The 26,097-nt window shown below is 39.7% G+C and overlaps 1 protein-coding gene across 5 annotated transcripts in view; it reads right to left on the bottom strand.

Moving 5' to 3' along the window:
* The window catches only part of LDB2 (LIM domain binding 2), a 403,464-nt gene that overhangs the window by 59,877 nt on the left and 317,490 nt on the right, over positions 1–26,097 (bottom strand). For all 5 annotated transcript variants that reach the window (XM_025385299.1, XM_025385298.1, XM_025385297.1 and 2 more), the window contains exons 4-5: positions 20,081–20,203; positions 17,294–17,377 (exon numbers count right to left, since the gene is read on the bottom strand). In XM_025385299.1, coding sequence (XP_025241084.1) covers positions 17,294–17,377; positions 20,081–20,203 — 207 coding nt within the window. The remainder of the gene's footprint in view (positions 1–17,293; positions 17,378–20,080; positions 20,204–26,097) is intronic.

Consider the following 26,097-nt stretch of genomic DNA (forward strand, 5'->3'; position numbering starts at 1 on the left):
CCTACTTCTAGATTTAGAGAGTAAGGAATCAGAGAATTAGTTAAAATAATGGGTGTACTGGGCTGTATAAATCAATTTTGTTCCTTAGTTTTGGATACTGAGTGGCTTAAATGGGAGTACAAAGGATTTATCTGAAATATTATTGAAAACTCATTGATTCCTGAAATAGGATAGAAAGAGAATGGACATGAAGGTAGGTAAGGGATGTCTGTTTTTGCAAGAGAAACTTACAGCTTACAAAGCATTTCAATGTAAGTGGCATCATTTATTCTTTAACCTGTGCAGGTGGGTGTTAGCCCACTAACCCATCCCGAAACCCATTTTACAGAAGAGTAACTGTTCCTGTTCTTAATTGCAAGCCAGAGCTAGCAGATGCAATGCACTCATCCCTCAGCATACTCAGGAGATTAGTTCCAGGACCCCCATGAATACCCAAATCTGTGCATACTCACAGCCTACCCTGCAGAACCTGCAGATAAGAAAAATTGGCCCTTCATATACATGACTTTCCCATCCTGTGATTACTGTATTTTTAAACAGCCTGTAGTTTTTAAAAATCCACATATAGGTGGACCCTCGCAGTTCAAACTGATGTTGCTCAAGGGTGAACTGTAGAATTAATGTTGAAGTAATTGACAAAGGACAAGACCCACTGTCAAGGCCTGACCCCTCTTCAACAGTCGGAGAAATTTCACAGTCTCTCCAAAGCAAGGTCTTATCTTTCCTGCCTTCTGTTAGTGAGATACCAAGAATTCCAAAACTTATGAAGTTACATGTAACTGGCCATTTTGTATATATGTGTAAATTCTGCTAATCAATGTTAATCAACATCATGCAGACCTCTGTTTTTCTACTTAAGGTTTCTACTCATGGTAAAATGGTTCAAGAATTTGGTAGGTGGCCATATATTTTTTTCTTTAGGTAAAGCACAGACAGAATCCAAGGTGAAAGTTGAAAAAAGGAAGGATGAAAAACAACTTCTTCAATTCCTAAGGCTACAAATAGTTTCAAAAAATAAAATCCACATTGTCATTTCTCTAGAGTTGACTTCTGCTCTTAAGTCAAAAGTTTCCATAGCGATCCATGGCATGATTGAACGGAAAAGAGGTTGCTGCATCCCTACCTTCTTTCACAAAGTTTAGAAATTAGCCTTGAAGAGAAGAGAGAATTAGGGGCCTTCTTGAGTAGACTTTGAGTCTTATGCTATGATTGGCCAAGAAAAAATTTTGAGATCAGAGCAAAATGTGTGAGATTCTTAGGAGCACAGACATGAGTAGTATCAAATAGGGGGACCAGAGTAGACCCAGACGTACAGCAGATGCTTAGTAAGTGTTTGTGGGCTGAATGGAAGTGAATGAGTCCTTCAAATGGAATACCAAGAAAAGACCACCCCAAACCATCTTATACCAGTAGGCAGATAAACCTGGGTCAGCCTCTATCCATCCATCCATCCATCCATCCATCCATCCATCCATCCGTCCGTCCATCCCTCCATCCAGTTGCTTGGTGTCAGTTTCCTCATTTGTAGCATGGTATTTATTATTTAATATGTGGTAGTTGTTAATATTTCTATTCTGTATTCTTTCTTTTTAGAATGCTTAAGTTGGAAAAGGGCTTAGAAGCCATGTTTAGCTCTCTTATTTTACAGATAAGGAACGCTTATCAAATAAAGTTAATGACACCCCACACCTACCCTCACATACAGGGCTGTTTATGAATTGCAAATAAGAACATCAGGTCTTTGGAGAAAGAGTGCTGCAGGCATTCACTCTATGATGTCAAGGACAGTTAATAGCCTTCGCAGAAGTGCTCTCAAGTATTCCAAGGCAACACAAAGTGTTTGCTTTTTAACACTCTGACTTTTCAAGGAGCACATCTCAAGTTGAGCAGAATTAAAATGATTGACCCTCTATTCACTGCATATCAGGGCCTTGTTTTAGGCATTGGGGAAAAAGAGACACAATGCCTGCTTTCAGAAAGTTTACATCTCAGTGGTAGCCACAGGAGGCAGAGAAACAATAGAAGGGTAAACTGATGATTATGTAAGATAATTCAACTGATGAAAAAATACTACAAAAAACGAAACAAATGATGAGGTGTGAGAGAAAATAACTAAGGTAGAAAGGTTGCCTCAGATAAGGTAATCAGGGAGGACTTCTTGCAATCTGAATAATAGGGAGCTGGTCATAAAAAAATTTGGTTAGAGTATTCCAGGTGCCAGGATGATGATAATGATGATGATAATTATAAAATAGCAAATATTTATTGTACACTTACTATGTGCCAGCTTTATCCTGAATACTTTTCTGGTACTATTTTATTGAACCCTCTCAACTACTCATTGAGATAAGGGACTACTATTATCCCCGTTTTATTGGTGAGGAGATTGAGGCACAGAAATGGTAGGCAACTGCCCAAGGCTCTACAGCTAGTTAAGGGTCCTGATGCAGCAAGTACGAAGTCCCTGGCAAGATAAGACACTTGGTATGTTGGAAAAGCAAAAATCAGGCCAGAAGTTGGGGGCAGGGGGCCCTGGAGCTTCAAGGAGATGAAGTTGGAGAGGCTAGATCCTGTAAGGTCTTGCAGGCCAAGCTAAGTATTTTGGGTTTTATTTGGAGTGCAGTGGGCTGTCACCAGACGATTTTAAGCAAATGAATGGTTTTAAGGTTCTCCTTTGAGGAGTGACACAGCTTGATCTACGTTTTTAAAATATATGTCCTGACACTAGCATAGGGATAAGAGCTTGGGTGATAAAGGGTGGCTTTGAAACCTGGGATTTTGAAGTCTCTCAGATCAACAGGGATGGGAGGTATCATGGAATGAGTCCAGGAGGGTTTTTGATCCCATTATGCTTAAGCTCTGAGTAGTTTTTGGTGTTCTCGATCCATTGCATCTATGGGCAATTTGGCAAAGAAGCCTGGTCATCTCAGTAGAAATGACTTCAATCCAGGTCTTCGATCCAGATCTCTTAGGATGTAACATTTCTGCAGTGTGATAGTGAGGAGGGCACTAGGTCAACATGGGATGTAATCCCAGCCTGGCGGTTTACCTTCTGCGTGAAGTTAGATGAGTCCCAGGACCTTTCTGAGCCTCAGTTTCTTGTTCCATAAAACTAGACCATTAATACCTCCCTCTCAAATGTCTATTTAGGATTAAATAAAGCCAACTTTGTGCCTTGCCCGTGGTAGGACTCCATACTAGTTCACTGCCCTTTCTTCTCCTTTCAGAGGTGTGTGGTGGATGCTTTAAATTGTATTTATTTTCTCTTAATTATGGTAAACACTTATAGCTGTTCCCAAATTCATTATCTAGATCAAGACCAGAGACATTAGGTTCATATGCCTTCTTCTCTTTCACATATTTGTTTATTACTATCTATAGTGTGCCTCAAACTCTGCTAGGGACAGACGATGAGGCCATAGAATCTATAGTGACAGTTGCTGTCTTTGAATAACTTGAGTTTTCTGTATTTAGTGAGATGGTGCCTGGGCAAAGTGGAAGAGTGATCAGAGACCAGACACAGAGAAGGGTGTTGACTGAGTTCACTAAGCAGTGAAGCCCGCCAGCTCCTTTTCAGATTTCAAGCTACTTCCCTGCCTATGCCTTAAATCAAAAATAAATTCGAACAACTCCCTCCATGCTTTGCTCTCCCGATTTTCCTGATATACTGTTTTTTGTTTTTGTTTTTTAACCATTCTAGACAATTGGGAAGGCTGTTTCCCAGGAGCAACGGATCTGAGCTCCATCTTGCACTTAACTTGCAAATCCCTCAGCTTTCCCTTAGACTGACTGCCAATTTCCCACCTTACTGTCCATCTTGACTTTCAGTGTCTTGTTAAACAACAATTTCTTTCTCTTTCTCTAGTGCCTGACACTGGGAAATTACTGTTTTTAATCCAGGCCTATTTGTACACTTAAGTCCAAAAATTTTGGTGGCATCTGTGGCTCTGAAATTGTTTTCAGTTAGAATTGCTCTGCTGAAATACTGTTTTGTTATTTTGTGTATATGTGTGTGTGTGTGTGTATATATATATGTATTTGTTATTTTGTGTGTGTATATATATGTGTGTGTGTGTGTGTGTGTGTGTGTATTTTTTAATGTGCTGATAGTCATTTTCTTTGGCCTGACTTCAGAAATCACTGTTTTCTAGACCCTGACATGTCTGTAACTTATGGTTATTCACTTCTTTAAGAGTTAACTGCTTTAATTCCCTTATCATGTAGTCATATGTACTACTTTTCTATCTCCAAATGCAATTAAAAGTGCCCTTCGGGTGTTCCAAGTTTTAATCATTCTCTGTGTGCAGCATTCCCATGGCTCCAAAGGGCTTTCTCTGCCTCCTCTCAGATGGGGCCTTTCTCCAAGAAAGAGGAGGCGGAGAAGAAAAGAAGGAGAGGAGGAGGAGGAGGTGAAGGAGGAGGAAGGGAGAATCAGAATGAGATCTGACAGCTTTGTTTCAGAGGCTGAATCCCTCACCTTCTCTAAAGCACTGTCTCTCCTTTATGGACCCACGCCAAGGTCCCAGTGCTCAACACCACAGTGGAGTGGTGTAGCAGGTTCTGAGAACAAGCCAGGCCTGAGCCCAGGAAAACATTGCTGTGGGATCGGCTTTGTGGCCTTAGGCATTGATGGATGTGTATGTGTAAAATGGGGATAATGATACTTATCATTTCATTAGGAGCATATAGTTCCTAATATATAGAGAGAGGGAACTAATGGTATTATGAATATTGTTATTCTGGTGGGTCCTTGGGGATGGTGGAGCTGGTTTCTGAATCAGACTCATGTTACTGAGCTCAATGCCGATCCTTTCCAAACTGCCTGTAACACGTGCTCCTCCAGCCTTTGACTAGTGGCCTCTTGACATATGAGCTCGATAACCCTTGAATTGGTCTATATCTCAGTCAATGAGATGAGTCATGCCCTTCCAGTCAATGAGATGAGTCCACTGGTCCTGCACTATCAGTCTACCTGACAATGCCAAATAGTTATAGCAGTCTTATAGTTCTCATTCTCATTTTCTGAACTCATGACAGATTGGTACCAGACAGTTTGCAAGCCTGCAGTGACCCATGGGCCACACTTTGAATAGCACCTTTTATGCTTAAGTCTTTTGAGGATTTATAATATGCTGGGCATTGAGTGAGGCATAGGAGATTTTCTGGTGTAGCTTCTGCCTCCTCACAACGTCAGGGCTTAATGAGGGTATCTTGCGGCTCTGTCAGAAGGCATGAATCGTGAATGGTATACCTGGATTCCAGCCTACTGTGACCACCAGTAACTAAGGGTCATCTCAATCTCTGAGCAGGGATTCCTGTTTCATCCTCAGGCTTGGCCTGGCATTTAGGTGGAAAAGGGGGTTGAATTGTAACCCCTTCTCCTGTCATGTAACCAAGGGAAAAATCCTGGCTGGGAGTCAAAACCTCACAAAAATAAGAAACAAAAAACCTCGGCCAGATTCCAAATGCTGACTTCAGCCACACTCATTCTGCTGCAGGCCACTTTATGTCATTCTGATGGAGGTCATTTTCCAAAGCTAATTGCCCAATTCTTTTAGGCACTGGACTATGCTCCTGTTGCTATCAGCAGAGGCTACATGCAGGGACCAGTGTTCTTTAAAGTATAACAATAACAACAACAAAAATCTTCATTCGCTTGGGAAATTAAAGGTACAGGATCAAAAGCCACTACTGTGAAACCTGAATGCTTTCACACTCAGTTGATGATACTGCTTATTTGAAGATTTAGACTTACTTAACAATAACAACATCAAATAGCCTATAGATAATATCAAAAATATCCCAATGATAATGATTATACATTTGTGATAACACTTGTACTGGGGAGAGGTTCCAAATACAGGTACATGCTCCAGCTCCCTCAGGCCACACACTTCTTGGCAGACATCATCAATCAGTCACTCCTTCTCTTCTTTCTGATCTTGCCTGCAGCATCAGAATCTCAGCATAGAATTCAAAGCCACAACCAATGTATGGACTTGGCTTCCTGGAGTAGTAATTCACAGTTTAGGAAGTGCTTGTCACATGCATTATTATTTTCTCCCTCACCTGTAGTTACTGTGATTCAGAATGGACATAATTATTCACACATGAGAAAACTGGGGTGCTGAGAAATTAAGTCGCTTGATCAATATAATGTAAAAAATAAATGGCAGCAGTACAATTTGAGTCCTGATCTGCTGCACTCAGAAAGTACAGGAGGAGACTGGCATTTATTATGCTTCTTCTGTTTGCCAGGCTCTTTCAAACTGTGGTCCATCTAATCTTCATGCCAACCTTGTGAGACATATTATTCTTTCCAAGTTTCAGGTGAAAAGATTGGATTCAAGGAGCTTAGGAAACTTGTTCAAGATTATGTCGGTAGTAAGGGGAAGCATTAGGATTTGAACCTACATTTTGCTGACTCCAAAACACATTTATTTGTCTTCCCACATGGCCTCTGCCATTCAACCTTGTACTTGCAGAAAACATTGTTAAGAGCAGGACATGACAAAGGTGTTTAGGGGAGCGGTATTAATGACACCAACAATTTGAACATGACTTCCTTGCCTAACATTAGAGAAATGTTTAAACACATCATAGCACCACACAGGCATATTTGTAGCTATTTTATGGTTAATGATGACTATGTAGAAACATGCAAGTGTTTACTAAATAACATTAAAAATTTGTATGTAACCTGATTGCATTTGTGCAGAAATTATGCATCTGAATGGAAAAAGAGTAAGAGAACACACAAAGAAAATACCTTTTGGCTGAGATACAGGATAAGATGTTTTAAAGTCACACAAAACATATTGCTTAAAAAAATAACACCCCACTGTCAGCATTGGATCAATCTTCCAGACAGAAAGTCAGTAAAGAAACATCGAACTTAATCTGCACTAGAGACCAAATGGACCTAACAGATATTTACAGACCATTCCATCCAAAGGCTGCAGAATGCACATTCTTTTCCTCAGCACATGGATGATTCTCAAGGATCAGCCATACGGTAGGTCACAAAACAAGTATTAAAACATTCAAAAAATTGAAATAATATGAAGTATCTTTTCTGACCACAATGGAAAAAAAACTGGAAATCAATCACAAGAGGAATTTGGAAACTATACAAATACATGAGAATGAGACAATATGCCCCTGAATGACCAAGTGGATCAATGAGGGAATTAACAAGGAAATTGAAACTTTTTTTTTTTTGGAGATGGAGTCTCGCACTGTTGCCCAGGCTGGAGTGCAGTGGCACAATCTTGGCTCACTGCAACTTCTGCCTCCTGGGTTCAAGCAATTCTCTGCCTCAGCCTCCCGAGTAGCTGGGATTATAGGCACATGCCATCATGTCCAGCTACATTTTCTATTTTTTTAAGTAGAGACGGGGTTTCACCATGTTGGCCAGACTGGTCTCGAACTCCTGATCTCATGATACACCTGCTTCAGCCTCCTAAAGTGCTGAGATTACAGGTGTGAGCCAGAAACATTTTTAAAAACAAATGATAATAGAAACATAACATACAAAACCTATGGATACAGCAAAAGCAGTACTAAGAGGGAAGTTTATAACTGAAAGTGCCTACATCAATGAAGAAGAACAATTTCAAATAAACAACCTAACAATGCATCTTAAAGTACTAGAAAAACAAGAGCAACCCAAATCCAAAATTACTGGAAGAAATAATAAAGATCAGAGCAGGAATCAGTGAACTTAAAATGAAGAAAACAATGCAAAAGATCAGTGAAACGAAGGTTGGTTTTTTGAAAAGTTAAAGTAGACAAACCTTAAGCCAGATTTTTTAAAAAAGAGAGAAGAACCAAATAAATAAAATCATAGTTGAAAAAGGAGACATTACAACTAATACTGCAGAAATTCAAAAGATCATTAATAGCTACTATGAGCAAGTATATGCCAATAAATTGGAAAATCTAGAAGAAATGGACAAATTCCTAGGCATAGACAACCTACCAAGGTTGAAACATGAAGAAATCCAAAACCTGAACACATCAACAATGAGTAACAAGATCAAAGCTGTAATGAAATGGCTTTCAGCAAAGAAAAGCCCAGAAGCTGGTGGCTTCACTGCTGAATTTTGCCAAACATTTAAAGAACTAATGCCAATCCTACTGAAACTATTCCAACAAATAGAGGAGGAGGGACTACTTTCAAACTCATTCTCAGAGGCCAGTATTACCCTGATCCCAAAACCAGATAAAGACACATCATAAAAAGAGAAAACTACAGGCCAATATCACTGATAAATATTGATGCAAAAATCCTCAATAAAATACTATCAAACCAAACTCAACAACACATTAAAAAGATCATTTATCATGACCAAGTGGTATTTATCTCAGGGTTGCAAGAATGGTCAACATATGCAAATCAATCAATGTGATACATCATATCAACAGAATGAAGGATGAAAGCCATGTGATCACTTCAACTGATACTGAAAAAGCATTTGATAAAACTCAGCATCTCTTCATAACAAAAAAACCCTAAAAAACTGGGTATAGATGCTTCCACATAATAAAACCCATACATGACAGACCTACAGCTGGTATCATACTGAATGGGGAAAAGTTTTAGTCTTTTCTTTAAGATATGGAACATGACAAGGATGCCCACTATTATCACTGCTATTCAATATAGTACGGGAAGTCCTAGCTATAGTAATCAAACAAGAGAAAGAAATAAGGGGCATCCAAACTGGAAAGAAAAAAGTCAAATTTTCATTGTTAGTCAATAACATCTTAAATTTGGAAAAACTTAAAGACTCCACCAAAACACTATTAGAACTGATAAACAAATTCAGTAAAGTTGCACAGTACAAACTCAATGTAAAAGTCAGTCACATTTTTCTATGCCAACAGTGAACAATCTGAAAAGGAAACCAAGAAAGTGATTCCAATTACAATAGCTACAAATTTAATAAAATACCTAGGAATTAACTTAACCAAGTAAGTGAAAGATCTCTAAAATGAAAACTACAAAGTATTGATGAAAGAAATTGAAGAGGATATACAAAAATGGAAAGATATTCCATTTTCAGTGACTGAAACAATCAATATTGACACAATGTCCATACTACTCAAAGCAGTCTACAGATTTAATGCAATCCCTATCAAAATACCAATGACATTCTTCACAAAAATACAGAAAACAATCCTAAAATGTATATGGAACCACAAAACACTCAGAATAGCCAAAGTTATCCTGAACAAAAGGAGGAAAACAGGAAGAATCACATTGTCTGACTTATACTACAGAGCTATAGTAAATAAAACAGCATGGTACCGGCATAAAAACAGACACATAAACCAGTGGAACACAATAGAGAACATATAAATAAATCCATAGTCTACAGTAAACTCATTTTCAAAAAAAGTTCCAAGAACATACATTCAGGAAAAGACAGCCTATTCAATAAATAGTGCTGGGAAAATTGGATATCCATATGCAGAAGAATAAAATTAGACCCCTATTTCTCACCATATACAAAAATCAAATAAAAATGGATTACAAATTTAAATCTAAGCCCTCAAACTATGAAACTACTAAAAGAAAACATTGGGGAAACTCTCCACGACTTTGGACTGAACAAAGACTTCTTGAGCATTACCCCACAGGCACCCCAAAAATTGACAAATGGGATCACATCAAGTTAAAAAGCTTTTGCACAGCAAAGGAAACAATCAACAAAGTGAAGAGACAATCCACAGAGTGGGAGAAAATAGTTGCAAGCTACCCATTTGACAAGGAATTAATAACCATAATACACAAGAAGCTCAACAAACTTCATAGGAAAAGATCTGATAATCTGATTAAAAATAGGCAAAAGCTCTTAATAGACATTTCACAAAAGGAGACATACAAATGGCAAACAGATATATGAAAAGGTACTCAACATCGCTGATCATCACAGAAATGTAAATCAAAACTATAATGAAATATCATCTCATCCTAGTCAAAATGGCTTTTAGCCAAAAGACAGGCAATAACAGATGCTGGTGAGGATGTGGAGAAAGGGAACTTTTGCACACTATTGATAGGAATGTAAATTAGTACAACCACTATGGAGAATACTTTGGAGGTTCTTCAAAAAACTAAATATAGTATGATCCAGCAATCCAACTCCATTCCTATATACCCCAAAGAAAGGAAATCAGTATGTTAAAGAGACAGCTGCACTCCTATGTTTATTGCAGCACTATTAACAATAGCCAAGATTTTGAAGTAACTTAAGTGTCTGTCAACAGACAAATAAATAAAGAAAATGTGGCACATATACACAATGGAGTACTATTCAGCCATAAAAAAGATGAGATTCTGTCATTTACAACATAATGGATTGAACTGAAGGTCGTTATATTAAGTGAAATAAGCCAGGCACAGAAAGACATATATTGCATGCTCTCATTTATCTGTGGGAGCTAAAAATTAAAACAAATGAACTGGAGATAGAGAGTAGGGATGGTCACCACAGATTGGGAAGGGTCAGGGAGGGGGAAAAGGAGGATGGTTAATTGGTACACAAACAGAGTTAGAAAGAATTTTTAAAATCTAGCATAACAGGGTGACTATAGTAAAAAATAATTTAATTGTTCATTTTAAGATAATTAAAAGAATATATTTGGATTGTTTGAAACACAAAGGATAAAGTCTTGAAGTGATGGATACTGTATTTACCCTGATGCAATTATGATGCATTACATGCCTGTATCAAAATACCTCATGTAACTTATAAATATATACACCTACTATGTACCCTGAAAATTTTTTAAATTTAACAAAAAACAAAAGAAGCATTTGTAACTTAGCTTTAAGAAAATGTGGCCAAAGGAAATAGAAAAAGATAATCATTCATCAAAACATTTGTTTTCAATACTTAAAAGAATGCATTTCCAATATAATGAAAATACCATAATGATATTTAGAGTAAGGATTAAATACTGATTTAGAGCAAGTAGAAGAAATAATATTCCAATAAACATTTAACATTGGGATCTCTGAGTATTTAAGTGGGAATCTGCACCCTAGAGAGATGTGAGGGCCTCATACCATGTTGCCTTTTATTTTCTCAATGCATTCAACTCTTTTGCTCCTCAGATTTCATGGTGAAGTTCTAGGTAGTGATTTTTGAAATGAATCAACATTTTTTTTCTAGATGCTGTAGGGCAAATGAATTCAACTGAGTTTTCTTTGTGTGGTTTTTATTGTGTTATCATTTGAAATCTTGCCTTCCATTTACCAAATCATCCATCTGCCAAGCACACATTCAAGAGATACTACTGGGTACTTATGTGTCTTCACATTGCTCAGAGTCTAGTTCAGGAGACAAACGAGTGGGGAGACAATTCTTATATGGGACCTGCCAAGAGTTAATCCTGAGGCTATGTGCACAGAACTCCCAGAGCACTGGGGAGAGGCTCCTACCCCAGCTGAGAGTCAGAGAGATGTTCTCACAGGAGTTGATAGATGAAGAAATCCTGAAGGATGAGAAGGATTTAGCTTGGGAAAATCGGATGGTGAGAGAAGGGTAGCACCTCAAGGCAGTGGCAGTGAGTCATGCTGTACAAAGGCATGGAGGCAAGAGAGCATGACCAATTTGGATCAACTGTAGGTGGTTCGTGTGGTCTAGGATGGAGTACAAGCTGGGGAAGGGGCATGGAATGAGGCTGGGAGGCAGCAGAGACAGGATCATGGAGGGCTTTGCATACAAATGGAAGAAGGTGTAGTGAAGCAGAGCAATTGAGTAATACACTGAAAAATGTAAACAAGTCAAATTTAAGCCCCCTACTGAGACAAAGAGGACCATGGTATCCTCAGGAAAATTAAGAGACAATAAAAATTCTGGAATGACCTGAAGTCCCCAGATGAGACTGACAGTATGGACTGGAAGCAGACTTACTTGTAACAGTATCTTAAATTCCTTAAAAAAGAGAATGTGCTTTAGGCATTCTTGTAAACATTCCACCCCATCCCTTTTGTGCTTAATATAGTAAGTAGATGCCACCAAACACTTGGTTAGCTAATTGATGTGAAATTTATGAACAAAAGCAGACTACCCCAAATCATCAGAGATGTAGACAACTGTATAAACCAATGCTATTCCTACTGTTTCTTGCATTCTGTTCAGTGAATGCAAGGAATGCCCACTCTATTGTTACAGGAGATAAATCAACATGAAAGTGGCACATTTCACTCAATGCCAGCCTAGAAGTTTGTGGCGGCTTCCTTTAAATGTTTAAGGATATGATTTCCGCATTGTCCACCCCTCTTTTCTTTATATTGTTGAGGATAAAATAGACATCAATTACTTCTTCAATTTTAAAATCTTATTATTTAAAGCTACTTAAAGAAAACATGGTTATTGCATACAGTAAACATTCAAATATAAGAATTTCATATTGGAAATTTGAAATGATGGCAATTTCAAACTGAGTTAGAAGAAACTTTCATTCTGATGAAAGGCAAGAATTAAGGAAGAAGGATCAACTCTTGTATGTGTTGACCCACAGAGTCCTTCTGATGAGCTCTGCATACAGGGGAATTCAATAAGATTCTGATGTGCTCTACCCAGAAAAAAGGACCAGAGCATTTACAAAGGTACCTTGGTGAATGAGTAATGAAAGCTCTGCGTGCATTTATCCTACTAGAACCTAGCGAGAGAGATGCTGTAGCTCATTTCACAGATGAAAAAATGAAGGCTCAGAGAAGTCAAGCAACTTGCCCAGGGTCACACAGCTAGTAAGAAGATGATGTTCTCAGATACATACTGTTTAACTTACTCCCAAGCCCATGTCACAGTGAGAGGGTGCTTATCTTGACCATGCTGTTACTGGAAAAACAAAATCTCTTGAATTACGCCACTCAGCCAGGGTATATGGTTTTGGCTCAAAACACCTACCTGTGTTGGTACCTAAAACAAACTTGAAACTTATATTTTAACTATGTGAAACTTCCTAGAGCTCCCCAAGCCACTAACACTCTCCACCCTTCTCTGACTCCTTTCACAGTGGGCCCTGTGTTTGGACTGTCCTCTGCCTTGTCTGCCTGATGATCACCTACTCATCTTTTAGAATCAATCCAAGGGCCATCTCCTCTATGAAGACTTTGCAGCCTTCCTCTCCTACCTTCTAACAACCTCTCTGTCCTTTGTGCTTAGAATCAGATCATGGGTCCAGATCCCTGATCTGCCACTTACCAGTTCTGTGACCTTGGGAAGTTACTTCTCTGTGCCTCAGTTTTCTCCTCTGTAAAATAGGACTAAAAATAGCTCCTACCCTATATGGATGCTGTGAGTATTTAAAGAAAAAATGAAGACAAAGAAAGAGAGAAAGAAAAGAGAGAGAGAGAGAGAGAGAAAGCAAGAAAGAGAAAGAAAGCAAGAAAGCAAGAAAGCAAGAAAGAAAGAAAGAAAGAAAGAAACTCCCTGCAAGGCACATAGCAGCAATGCCTGGCACACAGTAAGTGCCCCAGAAATGTTAGCTAGTACTATGTTTCTCACTGCACCTGGGAACAATTTCTCTCCAAGAGTGTATTTGTTTTTCTTTCTTACATTCTAGGCAGTGATCTCCTTGAGGGCAGAGACCTGGCACAAAGAAAGTGTGTTAGAAATGCTTGTGAAATGAACAATGAATAAATGGGCAAACAGGATCTGGTGGTAGCTGACAAGGCTCCACAGCCAGGTCTCATTGACCTGGATGAACCAATGATCACTAAACTGCACTGCCTTCTCATGGTTGCTGAATTGGATCCCTTCGTAAAATGCCAGGCGGACAACAGGACTTCTGCTTCCCAGCAAATGAGGCAAAGGACACATTTCCGAGTTCCTGGCTTGCTTCTCCCATTCTAGTGCTCAAGTTCTAGCACTAGAGCGTGCTGCTTACTGAAAGGCGCCATCTCCCTATGCCCCAGTACACCGAGGACATGCTTCGTGAAACCCACCACCTGGTATTGGAATACCCAACAGCCACAAAATAATGACTTCCCCATCCTGCAGGTCCCTTCCCAGCTCTGGCTTGGATAACTACTACAGGGACACTCAGTCAGCAAGTCCCAGCCCCCTCCAGAGGTCACAGAGGCATCCTGTAGAGGAAGTGAGACCGCACTGTGACAGAGCGCCATCTCTGCAGACTCAGCCACTTCCAGTCGTAGCTCCACGGGGACCACTGAGTCAGCCATCGTTGCACGTCTTAGCTCAGGGCACCTCTAACCTTGTCATGCTGGGATGCAACAGGAGGGAACAACAAGAGGGAACAGCAGGTGATTTGACAACCCAAATCAAATGGCAACAGCTGTTCTTGTCACTTCAAAAGTACCAGGTCACCAGTGTCCCTTCCAGAGTGCTGCTGGCGAGTGTCTGTGTTCAGCCCCATCATCTGCATTCACAATGTCCACAGCTTGGTCATCCTCAGGGTCTCACCTGCTCCTCCCTCCAAGGGTGAGAGCCGCATTCGGTCAGCTCTGTGTATTTCCTCACTGCAGGTCTCCGTGAGAATGATTAGAATTTCACCGGAATAAATGAACCTGTTTTGACGAAGCTAGATGGCTGTAATTGCCTACTTTCTGCTCTGCTTAATTTTGTTATGTTAGACACTGCATATTGAAATTTCAATGTCTGGAGCCTTTAAAATCTCTATCCATCCTTTCCAAAGCAGGATGCATCCGTTTTTAAAGTTCTTCAACTGCATAGAAGGTTTTGGATTCATATTTACCAACATATCCATTTGACCTCTTTTTTCTGATACTGGGAGTGGCATTGAAGCTTCTTGTTACCTTATTTGCACAATACTTCAGATGACCTTCTGGGGCTTGAGGCAAAAGCCAGCTTCCTCAGATGGATGTGGAGGCTTCGGATCTTAAGGCAACTTTATAAATGAATGTATTTTGTGATTGCTCCACTGTCTTAAAAAAATTAGATGATAAGGCTACTAGAAGAATCTTAAATCCCAGTACTAAATGGAAGAAATGACCTTTGTCTGTCATTCTCAGTGACCTACCCCATATGGATAACCACCACAGAAGCCCATGTTCACTGCTTTTGGGCAATGAGTTTGAGATTCTGCTCAGCCATGACCTGTCAAGTGGCCCACGTCAGCCCGAAGGATTGTGACTAGGAAGCATGACTTCTATCCTGAGCTGCTCCTTAAGACCTGAGGATCATTCCTTGGGCTATTTCTGGCTTTGCATCTCCCTCTATTTCAGAACGCTTCACTGGAACCACAGCTGACCACATCCCACCAGCCTGTGACTACCAACTGAGGACAGAGGCCATAGCTCCACCATGAAACCCAGCAACTGGAAAACTGCCAGGAATAACGAGTGAGTGAAAAGGAATGGAATGAAGGCAGGGAAGGTAAATAGCTACTGAACCACGATGCGCAAGTCAGGAAACAAAGTAGCATTAGATTCTCCCAGAGTGAGAGTAAAGAGTGGGTGCTGTGTTTCTCTGCGTGGCTCCAGCACAACAAACAATGATGGGTACACAGAAGGTGCTCAATACATGATGAGAATGAACACAAACGGGGCACTTTCTGTCCCCAGGCCATGTGCTAAGCCCTTTACATGGACTCTCTGACCCAATCCTGGAACTAAACCCTACAAGGAGCTAATGTTATTTTTGGCAAAGTGAACGAAGGCTCACTGATAGATGCTGACTCTAGCGAAGGCAGGAAAGACATGACCCAATTCCTATCAATATCATCAGTCTCCCATGCTCACTAGCAAGGGAGCAGCATTCTGCGGTGGAGCTCATGGATTCTAGGGTCAGGCTGCCTGAGTTCAAGTCCCAGTTCTGCCACTTGTATGTAAAGCTGGGAGACTTACTTCACTTACTGAAACCCTCGCTGCCTCACTTTGCTACAGGGATGGTAATGGGGTGCAGGGTCCGCTATGAGACTACTTCAGTCACAAGATACACAGCAAAGAACCTGACCTGCAGCAAGCACTGTGTTCATGTGGAAGCCTCAAAACACTACTCCCTATTGCCAAAAGCCACACATGATTTCCTTGCTATCATTGTCAGGAGAGGGGTAGTGCCTTCTTTCCCTTTCACAGGTCTGACCTCAGTCTTTGTGGGCCACAGGATGTGGGGACCTGGTGGGCCTTGACCACAGGGTGAAAGTCAACCATTGACAGATGACAATAAGAGGAGTGGGGAGGAGAAGGAAGGAAATTTGGTGTTTATTAATCTGTGTTAAATGCAGCTAAAAGATGTAACTAAGAATCTGTCCAAGATCTTGCTATAGGGTGAGTGACCAAGTCTAGGATAGACTTCAAAGTCCCAGCTTCCTATGTGGGGTCAACTGAGGACACATAGTGTGGAACTTCTTTATCTGCAGGAGGAAGAGCATCTTCCCTGTTTTAAACTAAAACTCTCCTGGTCCCTGACAAGATGATATGCCTAGCAGTACAGAGCAGCCTTCTGAATTGTGGAGAGAACAACTTCATAGACCATCACGCCCCAGGCCTCGCCACCCATCCACATTATGTCAGTTGCCCCGCAAGAGAGCCATTCTGACTGTGGAGACCGGAGGTTTGGGAGGTCATAGCCCTAGCTACCCTGGCTGGGAGCACCCGCCGTCCACCCATACTCCTGGGCTGACTTTGGTTTCCCTCTGAGCAGAGACCAGTGGGCTCTTTAGTGGTTCAGGGCCACCAAAATGGCATGGGCATGAGGATGGGCGGGTGGGGAGCACAGCTGATTCTGGCTGTTGTCAGGCCTGGATTTGGCCCTGGGGCATCTAGGCTGTAGAGAGAAAGAATCTCCTTCTTTTACCCACCACCAAATCTGTTACATGTTGTGCAGAGAGTCCTTATGAAGCCTTAGAAATACCTGTGTTTCAGCATGGGATTGGATTTCTTCAGGAGACTCTTTGGGGCAGTATATTGATTCTCCTAAGGGATGACCAGTGCCTGGCTGGAGGCATAGGGGCAGTGAACTCACCAATAACCCATTTGAACTTGAGACAACAACAAGGGAAGCAGCAACAAAGCATTTTGCGACAATGGGACATTGCTAGCCTTTGAATAATTAATTCCAAGAGACATATAGATATAGGACTGAACCCTGACAAATTCCAGGTTTGATGCTTTGTTAATTAAACCCTGTCCTCCATTGAAAACACACACACACACATACATCTGGTACAGAACACAGACACTGTGCTATATCACCAGTACCTCATTTTAACTTCTTGGGTCAGGATGCATATAAACCTCTGGAGTACTTTTCAAACTCACCAAAACATAAAATCATTCAATTGATCTTACCCTGAGGTAGTTGAGGGTGAAGTTTGTTAGCCCCATCCTGGTGATGTTTTTGGACAGCTGATCCAGGACCTGAGGATCTTGTGCCTAAATGGAGAAAAAACCCCACATGTATTTTATCACTACAGGATGGTCCTGAGAAAATCTCAGACTGTGCTACAGCTGCTAAGGAAATGTAATCTCGACATTGTCGATTTTATTTGGAGGGCAGGATGCTGGAGGTAATTTAATTTACATTTCGAAGACACTTGCATATAACACTCAAGGACATTTTCAGATCAATTGTGCAAGACTGGGGAAAAACCGAACTGCTCAGATGTGCTTTCAGTCCTTGGGAGAAATGACATTACTTCCTCTTGGAGAGGCCTTGGCACTCAGGTCTCCAGCCTGAGTCACAGAACTCTGCCAGGAGAGCTCCAGGTCTAATGCCCTCTTTAGAGAGAAGCCAGTCCCCCTGGACTGGGCAGATCCATGCTTCAGGACTGGTCTTTGTCTCCTGCTGTGATAGTGGTGGTGTTTTTACAGCCTGGGGTTGAGGGCTGTATTGGAAAACTTTGCCACTGACTCGAACTACACACACACACACACACGCACGCATACACACGCACGCACACACACACACACGTATATATATGGAGAGACAGAGAATTCTAACTCTCCTCCCCATTAAGCTAGTCTGGAAATAGATATCCCCAACAATTTTTATCCTGCAGGACTGTAAGAGTAAGTATCATATTTTCCAAAATGTCAGCCACATTTTAAGAAGGGATGTAAAGTACCATGGGCCACACCAAATGTTCTGTTTGGCTAGAAGAAAATGAAAATTCTTTCTGGGATCCATTTTAAAATGAGTCTCTTGGTTGATGTTCTTTCTTTCTGTTTGCCTTTCCTTCTTCCTTAATTGATATTAGCAAATTGGCACTAAACAGAGGGAGAGGGAAGTAAACATCCCCTTGTCTCCATGTCTGCCTTCGTGAGACTAGGCTATACTAATGTGACTTATTCTTTTCTGTACATACCTTTTCTCATAGTGATACTACCAATTGGATTTGTGTAGATAAATGAAAAATGCAGGAGAAAACAGAGCATGTCAGTTTCATGTCAATTTCCTAAACGAGGTCTTCCCTGACATTGAGCCTATATTCTTAAACCACTCTGATGTGCTAAGAAGAGTTTGTTCTATCAAGTAGTCAGGGTCAACCTCAAGGAACTTACATTTCAGTCAGAAGAGAGGAAAGCTAATAATAAAGGAATGCAAAAATCTTGTTCCTGCTGCTGTGGCTACCGATGACGATGATGACAGCCAATCGCCGAAACTCGTAGAGGACACACTATAGGCCAGGCATTGTTCTAAGTGCTTTACAGTCATTAACTCTTAATTTGATGATCTGAAACATGCTTTATTACTGTACCCATCTTATAGATGAGGGACTAGAAGCACAGAGATGTCACATCATTTGCCCAAACTCATCCAAGAGCAAGGGTCCAACCCTATGTGGTCTCAATCCAGGGCCCAGGTTCCCAACTATTATCCTTTGCTGCCTTTTAGTCTATTTTGAGAATACTGGAAGTGAATATTCCAGACTTCCTCGAAGAGAGTGGAGGATGTAAACTAAGCTTTAAAAACCAAGGGCTTGGAGCATAAACAGCCAGAAATCATGGAGCAGGAAAGTGGGGTGCCACAACAAAAAGAATAAGGCTAATGGGAAAGGCAGAGCTTGCATTAACTAGTCAGAAAGAGGTGGCTGACAACTAATGTGTGGAGAAATAGCCGGGAATGGGACAGCTGGGAGACAAAGTTAGAACCACCGCGGACAAAATCTTGATTTTGCTACTTCTGGGCTAAAAAACATGGGGCAACTTATTGATTCTCTGAACTTCAGTTTCCTCACTTTTAAAATAGGAATAATACTAGCTCAACTCTCTGCCTGACTGTGAGAATTCAATAGCATGAGATACACAAAATGTTTAGCTGAAGGCCTGGCAGAGTAAAAAATCAGGAAATGGTAGTTACTGTTACGTTATTTTCTTTTGATTGTTCACGGTCTTCAAAATTAGGCTTATGAAGTCTGATTTTGCGCCAAAGATTTTCATGGAAGCATCATGTATCATAGAGGAGAGACTTAAATTTAAGTTGATGCCTTTGACGACTTATTAAGAGATTGCACCTGACTAGTTCCTACTTACATTTAAAATACATCTCTAGATTGGCATAGAACCCACCCTTGCACCTAATTTGTGCTCAGTAAATTTGATGTGATTTATGGTCAAACAAGACCAACAGAAGCCAAAATATTCCACTTCAAATTTAGCACCGTGATCAGGGAGGACCAACTTCTGACATGAATCTGAAGATATAGGAGTCCCATGTCCCATCAGATGGTTCTAATCAAAACTGGAAACTGTTTTCCTAACTTCTCGTTTTATTTCATTCCCCAGTTATACGTAACAGGTTTATTAGCCCAAGCAGAGCAGTAATTGATAATGACTGAATGGAATTTAAGAAAAGTACAAACTGTTTATTGAAGTAACCTCAATTTGGAGTTCAAAATAATAAAATATAAAAAAATAGTCACACAATGTACCAATCTTGGAAAGAAAAAGGGGAGAAAAGGGCCTGTGGATTAAAATGGTTGAGAACAAAACTCAATATTTAGAGTTAATTACCTAAAGCGTGACAACTACTGGAATTCTTTCACAGAGAGAGGACTGGGTTTTTCCCCTTGAGTGAAATGAAGGAGGAAAAAAAAAAAAAAAAAAAGAAAGCAAAACAGAAATTAAATTACTTACATGCATGGCTAGGATGCTTCTCGGGACTAACTCTCGGTATTGTCTAATGGTAAAGTGCCATGTTTTTATTCTCATGAGATCATCAAAGGTGAACTCCAAGATCAGTCTGCCTTCTGTACACACCTAGAAGTGACAAACAACACAGTCATTCATTATGCACTTTGTGAAAGCCACTTTTTGTAACTCACATATCAGCTACTCAGCGTGGTCTCCCTTTCTGTCCTTGGGCAGTGCTAGCTCTTGGTAAAGACGTGACACAAGTGATGTGTCCACTGCACATGGTACAAATGTCAGCTCTAAAATCAGTGGGTTCAAGAGACTGTACAGCTGCTTATTGGCCGTGATGTGCTAGTAATTCTACTATTTACTGCTGAGACTCTATGACCCTCAGTTTCTTCATCTGTAAATATGGAGATAAAACCCATCTTATAGTGACATTGGGTCAAAAAGTTTTCCTCCACTTTCATCATCCTTCAACCACAGAGGCTTCAGCTCTTATTCTAATCTTGGTTATCCTACTCTGGGACAAAGTACCCAATAAACTCATTCATGGTTAAGTGTGAGTTACTACAACTTGATCCAACTGGAGGAAGTTTTTATTTCGAAAATGAAATTCCAGAGGACAATGCTTAACCCAAGGCAGTTAGTATCAGTTACGGACATGTGGAAAATAGAGGCATGTGTCAAGAGTATATTCCTTGAATCTCAGCACATCAGCAATGATAAATTCTGCTAGCATAAAAGGCCAGTCTTAGGGGGATGGGACACTTTATCTTTCTAAGAAAAATATATATTATTAATGAAACATAATAGAATGTTGAAGGGTCTCTTCCTTGATAATCAGTGACAGAGTAGCATTTTAATCTTTTTTTAATATTCATAGCATTTTTAGCGTGTAGTTCCTATTTTATTTACCATTCCTTTCGCTATTAACAACTTTGAAATCAAAGAAAGTGCTAGGCAATCACAAACCACTGAGCCTATGTCAACTCTGAGCTAGAAGTGGCGGTAGTGTATTGGTTCAGTTTAAATAGTTACAACTCATTAATCAGACCATTTCTGCCCTAGGAAAGCAGTACAAAATAGTGGGTGCATACTTTGGCATCAGAGGGTACTGGTTTTGAATCCCAATTCTACTTTTTACTTATTCTGGAAATTTGGGGAAAATCTAATAAATTCCCCAAATTCCAGTTTTTTCTCATCTGTAAAATGGAAATAGAAATATCCTTGGGTAAGGATGTTAGGAAAATACATTAAATAAAGTTATGTACGTAGGCTACCTGGAATTCTGCCTGGCATGTAGGAGGATAGCAGTAAATGATAGCGCTGCAGATAAAAAGAATGCTACCCAAGAAAACACAAAGCCCTAGACCAGTAATGGTCATCGTGTGCCACCTGAGACCTAGGGCTTCACTAGTGGTGACATCTCAGGGGCTCTGCTGGGAGGAACTGGGCCTCCATCTCGGCTTTGAGATCCTCATTGACTTTCTGGATTTCACTGAGCAGCTTTGATTTTTCAGTTTTTTACTGCATTGGGCTTCTGATCAAGCTTTTTGGAGAAAGATTTCCTAGACTAAAAACAAACATACCATACTCCAGACACTTGAAAAAACACACTCAAAAACAAATAAACGAATAAGTAAAAATTAATTAACTGAAGAGAGAATGTAAGTATTTGTAAAACTATAGTCCATGAAGATAGTGAACAATTTATATCAGCCTTTTATGAAATATTAATAATTACTTTCTTCTTTGGAAATTTAATACAAAACACCATCACTAATTGGGTTGCAACTTGGTCCACAGGACTGGGTTGGGTGCATTTCACGTGCTCAAATTGAAGGTAACATGTTCTTTCAACAAGTCAAATGCCAGTACAGGAGAATTACTAACAAGTGTTGATGGGACACTACTCGAGAAAGATGCTGTTAATGTGTGCCATCTTTGTCTTATCAAAGATCTCAGAGACACTGTGGGATAATTGTTGATAATCTGGGTGAAGACCTTTGCTTCAGATCCAATTAGCAGGATCTGTGGGTAAACTCAGGCATGTGGGCACCTTGCCTTGAAACCCCTTGACTGTGTAGTCTTCAGAGCCTTGTTTCTGGTGTCTCAGCCATGAGAGTTGAGTGCATAGAAATGGGAGAAGACTTCAGTGTCCCCAAACCTCTCCCCTTGAGCATCATCAACTTTGGAATTAATTTACCAAGACATTAAAAAGAGTTGCATGGAGATTAAGCCACACAATTCCCCCTGGGGTGTCGGCATGACAGAAGCCACCTGTGGTGACAGCTTTCACAAAAGGGAGGTAGCTATGGGGAGCCATCAACAGTGAAATGTCTTGACAAAAACAGGACAGGGATATTTGGATGCTATAATCCTCTTTTTAAAGGGGGAGATTATTGGATATTTAAACAAATACTAGCTTAGTTAAATGTCAGCGTTTAAAAAATTATCTAGTATATTTGTTTTGCATTTGTGAACCACAAACACAGGGCAGGTGAAGGGTCTGGTTTACTTCTATTGGGAGAGAATTTCATAATGAGAAGGCATGTGTGTAGTCCTACTGATAGATGACTCAATTGGAGCATCTGTAAGGTCAAGTTAAATTGTGTCCTTTGTTCACGGTAACAGAGTGAGCTAGTTGGGGACCTTTCTTGCAGTCAAACTGTCATGGGCCTACAAATGGAAAATTGCAGCAAGCCTTGGGCTCCTCTAATTTTCAGTCAAAACCAAGGGTTTAACTGGGGTATAGCATGTGCAAGGCAGGAATCCTTAGAATCAAATCTGAGTTGACTATGTTTTCTTTAAGGAAAAATAAATGACTTCCTTGAATGAAAGGTCAGAGGAGGATTTTGGTCACGGCTGGTCTTCCCCAAGTAATTACACCCACGCCTTCCAGGGCCTAGACAGCCACTCCATACCCTGTACCCATCATAGAAATTAAAGGAAACCAAAGGCTTTGTGATTTGTTTTACATGCAACAGCCAGCAAATGGAATGGAGGCAAATAAGAGAAAATATATACGTATTTCCTATTTAGAAATTATAAAAAACAGGCATAGCCTATAAAAGGGAATTAACATATTCTCTCTTCAGAAAAATTCTGTGCATTCCTCTTAATCAATACAATTAATGTAGCTTTTATCTGAAGTCGGCCTTTTTTTTTTTTAAAAAAAGATGCCTTTCACTTGGAATCCAAAATCAAAAGGGTCCCCAATTAAGAAAACATTTTCTGTTGTGCTGAATTCATGTTACCGTACTGTGAGCTCTGACATTTTGTTTCTGTGGTAACCAAAATCAGCTGATTAGTTGGCATGGCAACAGAAAAGATGTAATCCCAGCAGACACACTCTAATCAATGCCCCCAGTACAGATGGTCTCCGGAGGATCAACAAGAAAGAGGCTGGCAGGCATTCAGCCGATCACGTGCTAGCTTGAGACTAGGCCAGGAACAAGAGAACTAAAAAAGAACATTTCTCAAACTAACCAGTAGCTTTTAACCCTTTTCTTTCTTTGGCTAATTGTAACGCAATATTGACTGTATATTTAGCTGTATAATACAATGATTCTCATATAGCTTTGATGAAATCAAGTGTGCTTGTAAAGTGGGAGTGTTTATATAATTTTCTTAGTTTGTATGCTTGGAACAGCATGCATGGAGTAGTGCTTTTAGATTAACAGTTGTGCAAAGCTCATTGTATTTTCCTTAGTGGTACTTCATATGTAAATACATACATATGCATTATACATATATATATACACACACACACACACAAACATACACATGATCTGATCATTGATATTATAACTTGGTTAGAGTCAGGAGAAGAGTAGAAATTCTGAAATAGAATGTGGTATACAGGCTAAGGTAAGAAGGATGAACTGTCAAAGACATAAGTAAGTATTCATATAGGAAAACTGGTGGGTACACTTCCATGGTACTTCTCTGTAGTAGTAAATACTTTCATAATAACAAATTGAGAACAGAGAAAACATAAACCAATCTTTATAGAGATGATAAGAGTGTCCAGTAATGGCCATAACTTTGTTGTGGTTTGTAAAATCTAAAATTAACCCCAAGAATGTACCCTGGAAAGTGTTCCTCCCCAGAATCCACCAATGTTCACATCCTCAAATATAAATATTACTCGGAGTCTTAAATTCTGAAAACCTTGGTGTCTGCTCTTCTGATTATTAAACCTTGTTTTCTGTTTGATTAAAAACCTGAAAACACAAAAGAAAGGCTTTATAATGTGTGTTTTAAAATTCTAATTACACATTTATCCATAATCGATAATGTTCCTGGTATCAGGAAATTGCAAAATGCTCATGATACTCCCGAGGAATAGTTAATATTTCTGTTGATTAGGATTGCAGCTGATTTTTGAATCACGAGTTGACCAAATTTTCATAAAAGCAACTCAGAACCACTGGGTCAAATGCTATTTGGGGAATGAGAGTTTATTGATAGCCTAAATTAGAACACTGCGATGCTGCCTGCACACAGTATGCTAAGTACTAATAGCAGGCTTCCCTTTAAAAATAAGCATTGGCTTCTGGACCCTTTTTCTTTGTAAAAAGGTCTGAAAGGTCATTAGCCCACTGTTTTGTAGTAAACAGTCATAATATTTTATTACATGTAAATGAGTTATTTTTAATTAATATAAGAACAATAATATTGGAAAGGTTTTTGAGTATTATAATAATCACCAAGGAGCAAAAAAACAAAAACCAAAAAATCGAGAATGGAAAAAAAGAAAAAAAATGGATCCTTTCAAATTTCCTAAAAATAAATGTGCATAATTAGCATCTGGACTAAGTCCACGTAACTGAGCTCCATTTCTCAGAAAGTGATATTTTTCATCACGGTATGGAAATATTCATTTCAAAAGTCGGCAAATATACTTCCTTGGAGTCGCGTCAGATGGGTGGTCCAAACAATTGCTGCTTGGGGCAAGGGAGCTGTGTGCAGGGGCGTGCTCAGGTCTTTCTGGTGACTGCCTTAGACACCTGAACAAACCACTCAACCATCTGAGAGGAAAATTTCAGGATAAGAAAGAATGCCACACAGGAAAACCCTAGTTTCTGGATTTGAATGAAAATAACACTTTATCGATTTGTCAGAAGAATGGGACTCTTTTCTATCTAAAACAAGTCCCAAATGTTCAGCACTAAACCTTCAGAGAAGCTATGTTCATTTATGAATCAGTTTTGGCCTGAGAAAGAAAGAAACTGAGCAAATATATAAAAGGACTACGACAAAATGCATTTTTATTTTCAATGGCTACTGGCTTTGGAAGCAACTCCTTAATTACAGCAAAGCTTTTAATTTAATTATCATGGATTTTTTTTTCCCCCTTACAGCATAAGGAGTTGGTATGTTTCTCTTGAATTACCTAAAAATAAACACTAAGCCTAGAGGAAAAAAGAAAAAAAAAAAAAAACAATAAGGAAGCAGCAGAGAAAGGCTTTCTCTTCAGTGCTAAGACTTTGTAACACTAGAAATGAATGGCTCGCAAAATGAATGGCTTGCATGTCCCTCTGATCTACAAGATTATGTAAATGTTCTGCATCTCCAGAATGAAGTGAGACATGGACAGATTAAACCATCATTCAGGTGATCATTACTTTCCATGTAGCAAAAGTCTATTGCCAGCCAGGACTTCTGCATCCAGTGTGAAGCTTCTTTGTCTCTGAATGACAACTTTCCTCTCTGCCTGTTTAGACCAGGAAGAAAGAAAAACCCTACCCTTTCCTACATTTTAAAAAGTCTACTGACAAAATTAAGATGCCATAGAATCAATGGTATTTGATGATTTGTTTTTGCATTTTATAACCATTTCCTTTGCCTTTGGTTTTGTACACCAGCATGGGCACTGGAGAGATGAAACTATACCAACAAGATCAATGAATAAATATATTTTTATTCTTGCAGCAAAATTGCATAAGTAATAAACACATCTTCAGTTTCATACATTGGGCTTTTGCAGTTAACCCTGATGATTCAACCTCTCT

This window comes from Theropithecus gelada, chromosome 5, assembly GCF_003255815.1.
Source record: "Theropithecus gelada isolate Dixy chromosome 5, Tgel_1.0, whole genome shotgun sequence".
Classification (NCBI taxonomy): domain Eukaryota; kingdom Metazoa; phylum Chordata; class Mammalia; order Primates; family Cercopithecidae; genus Theropithecus; species Theropithecus gelada.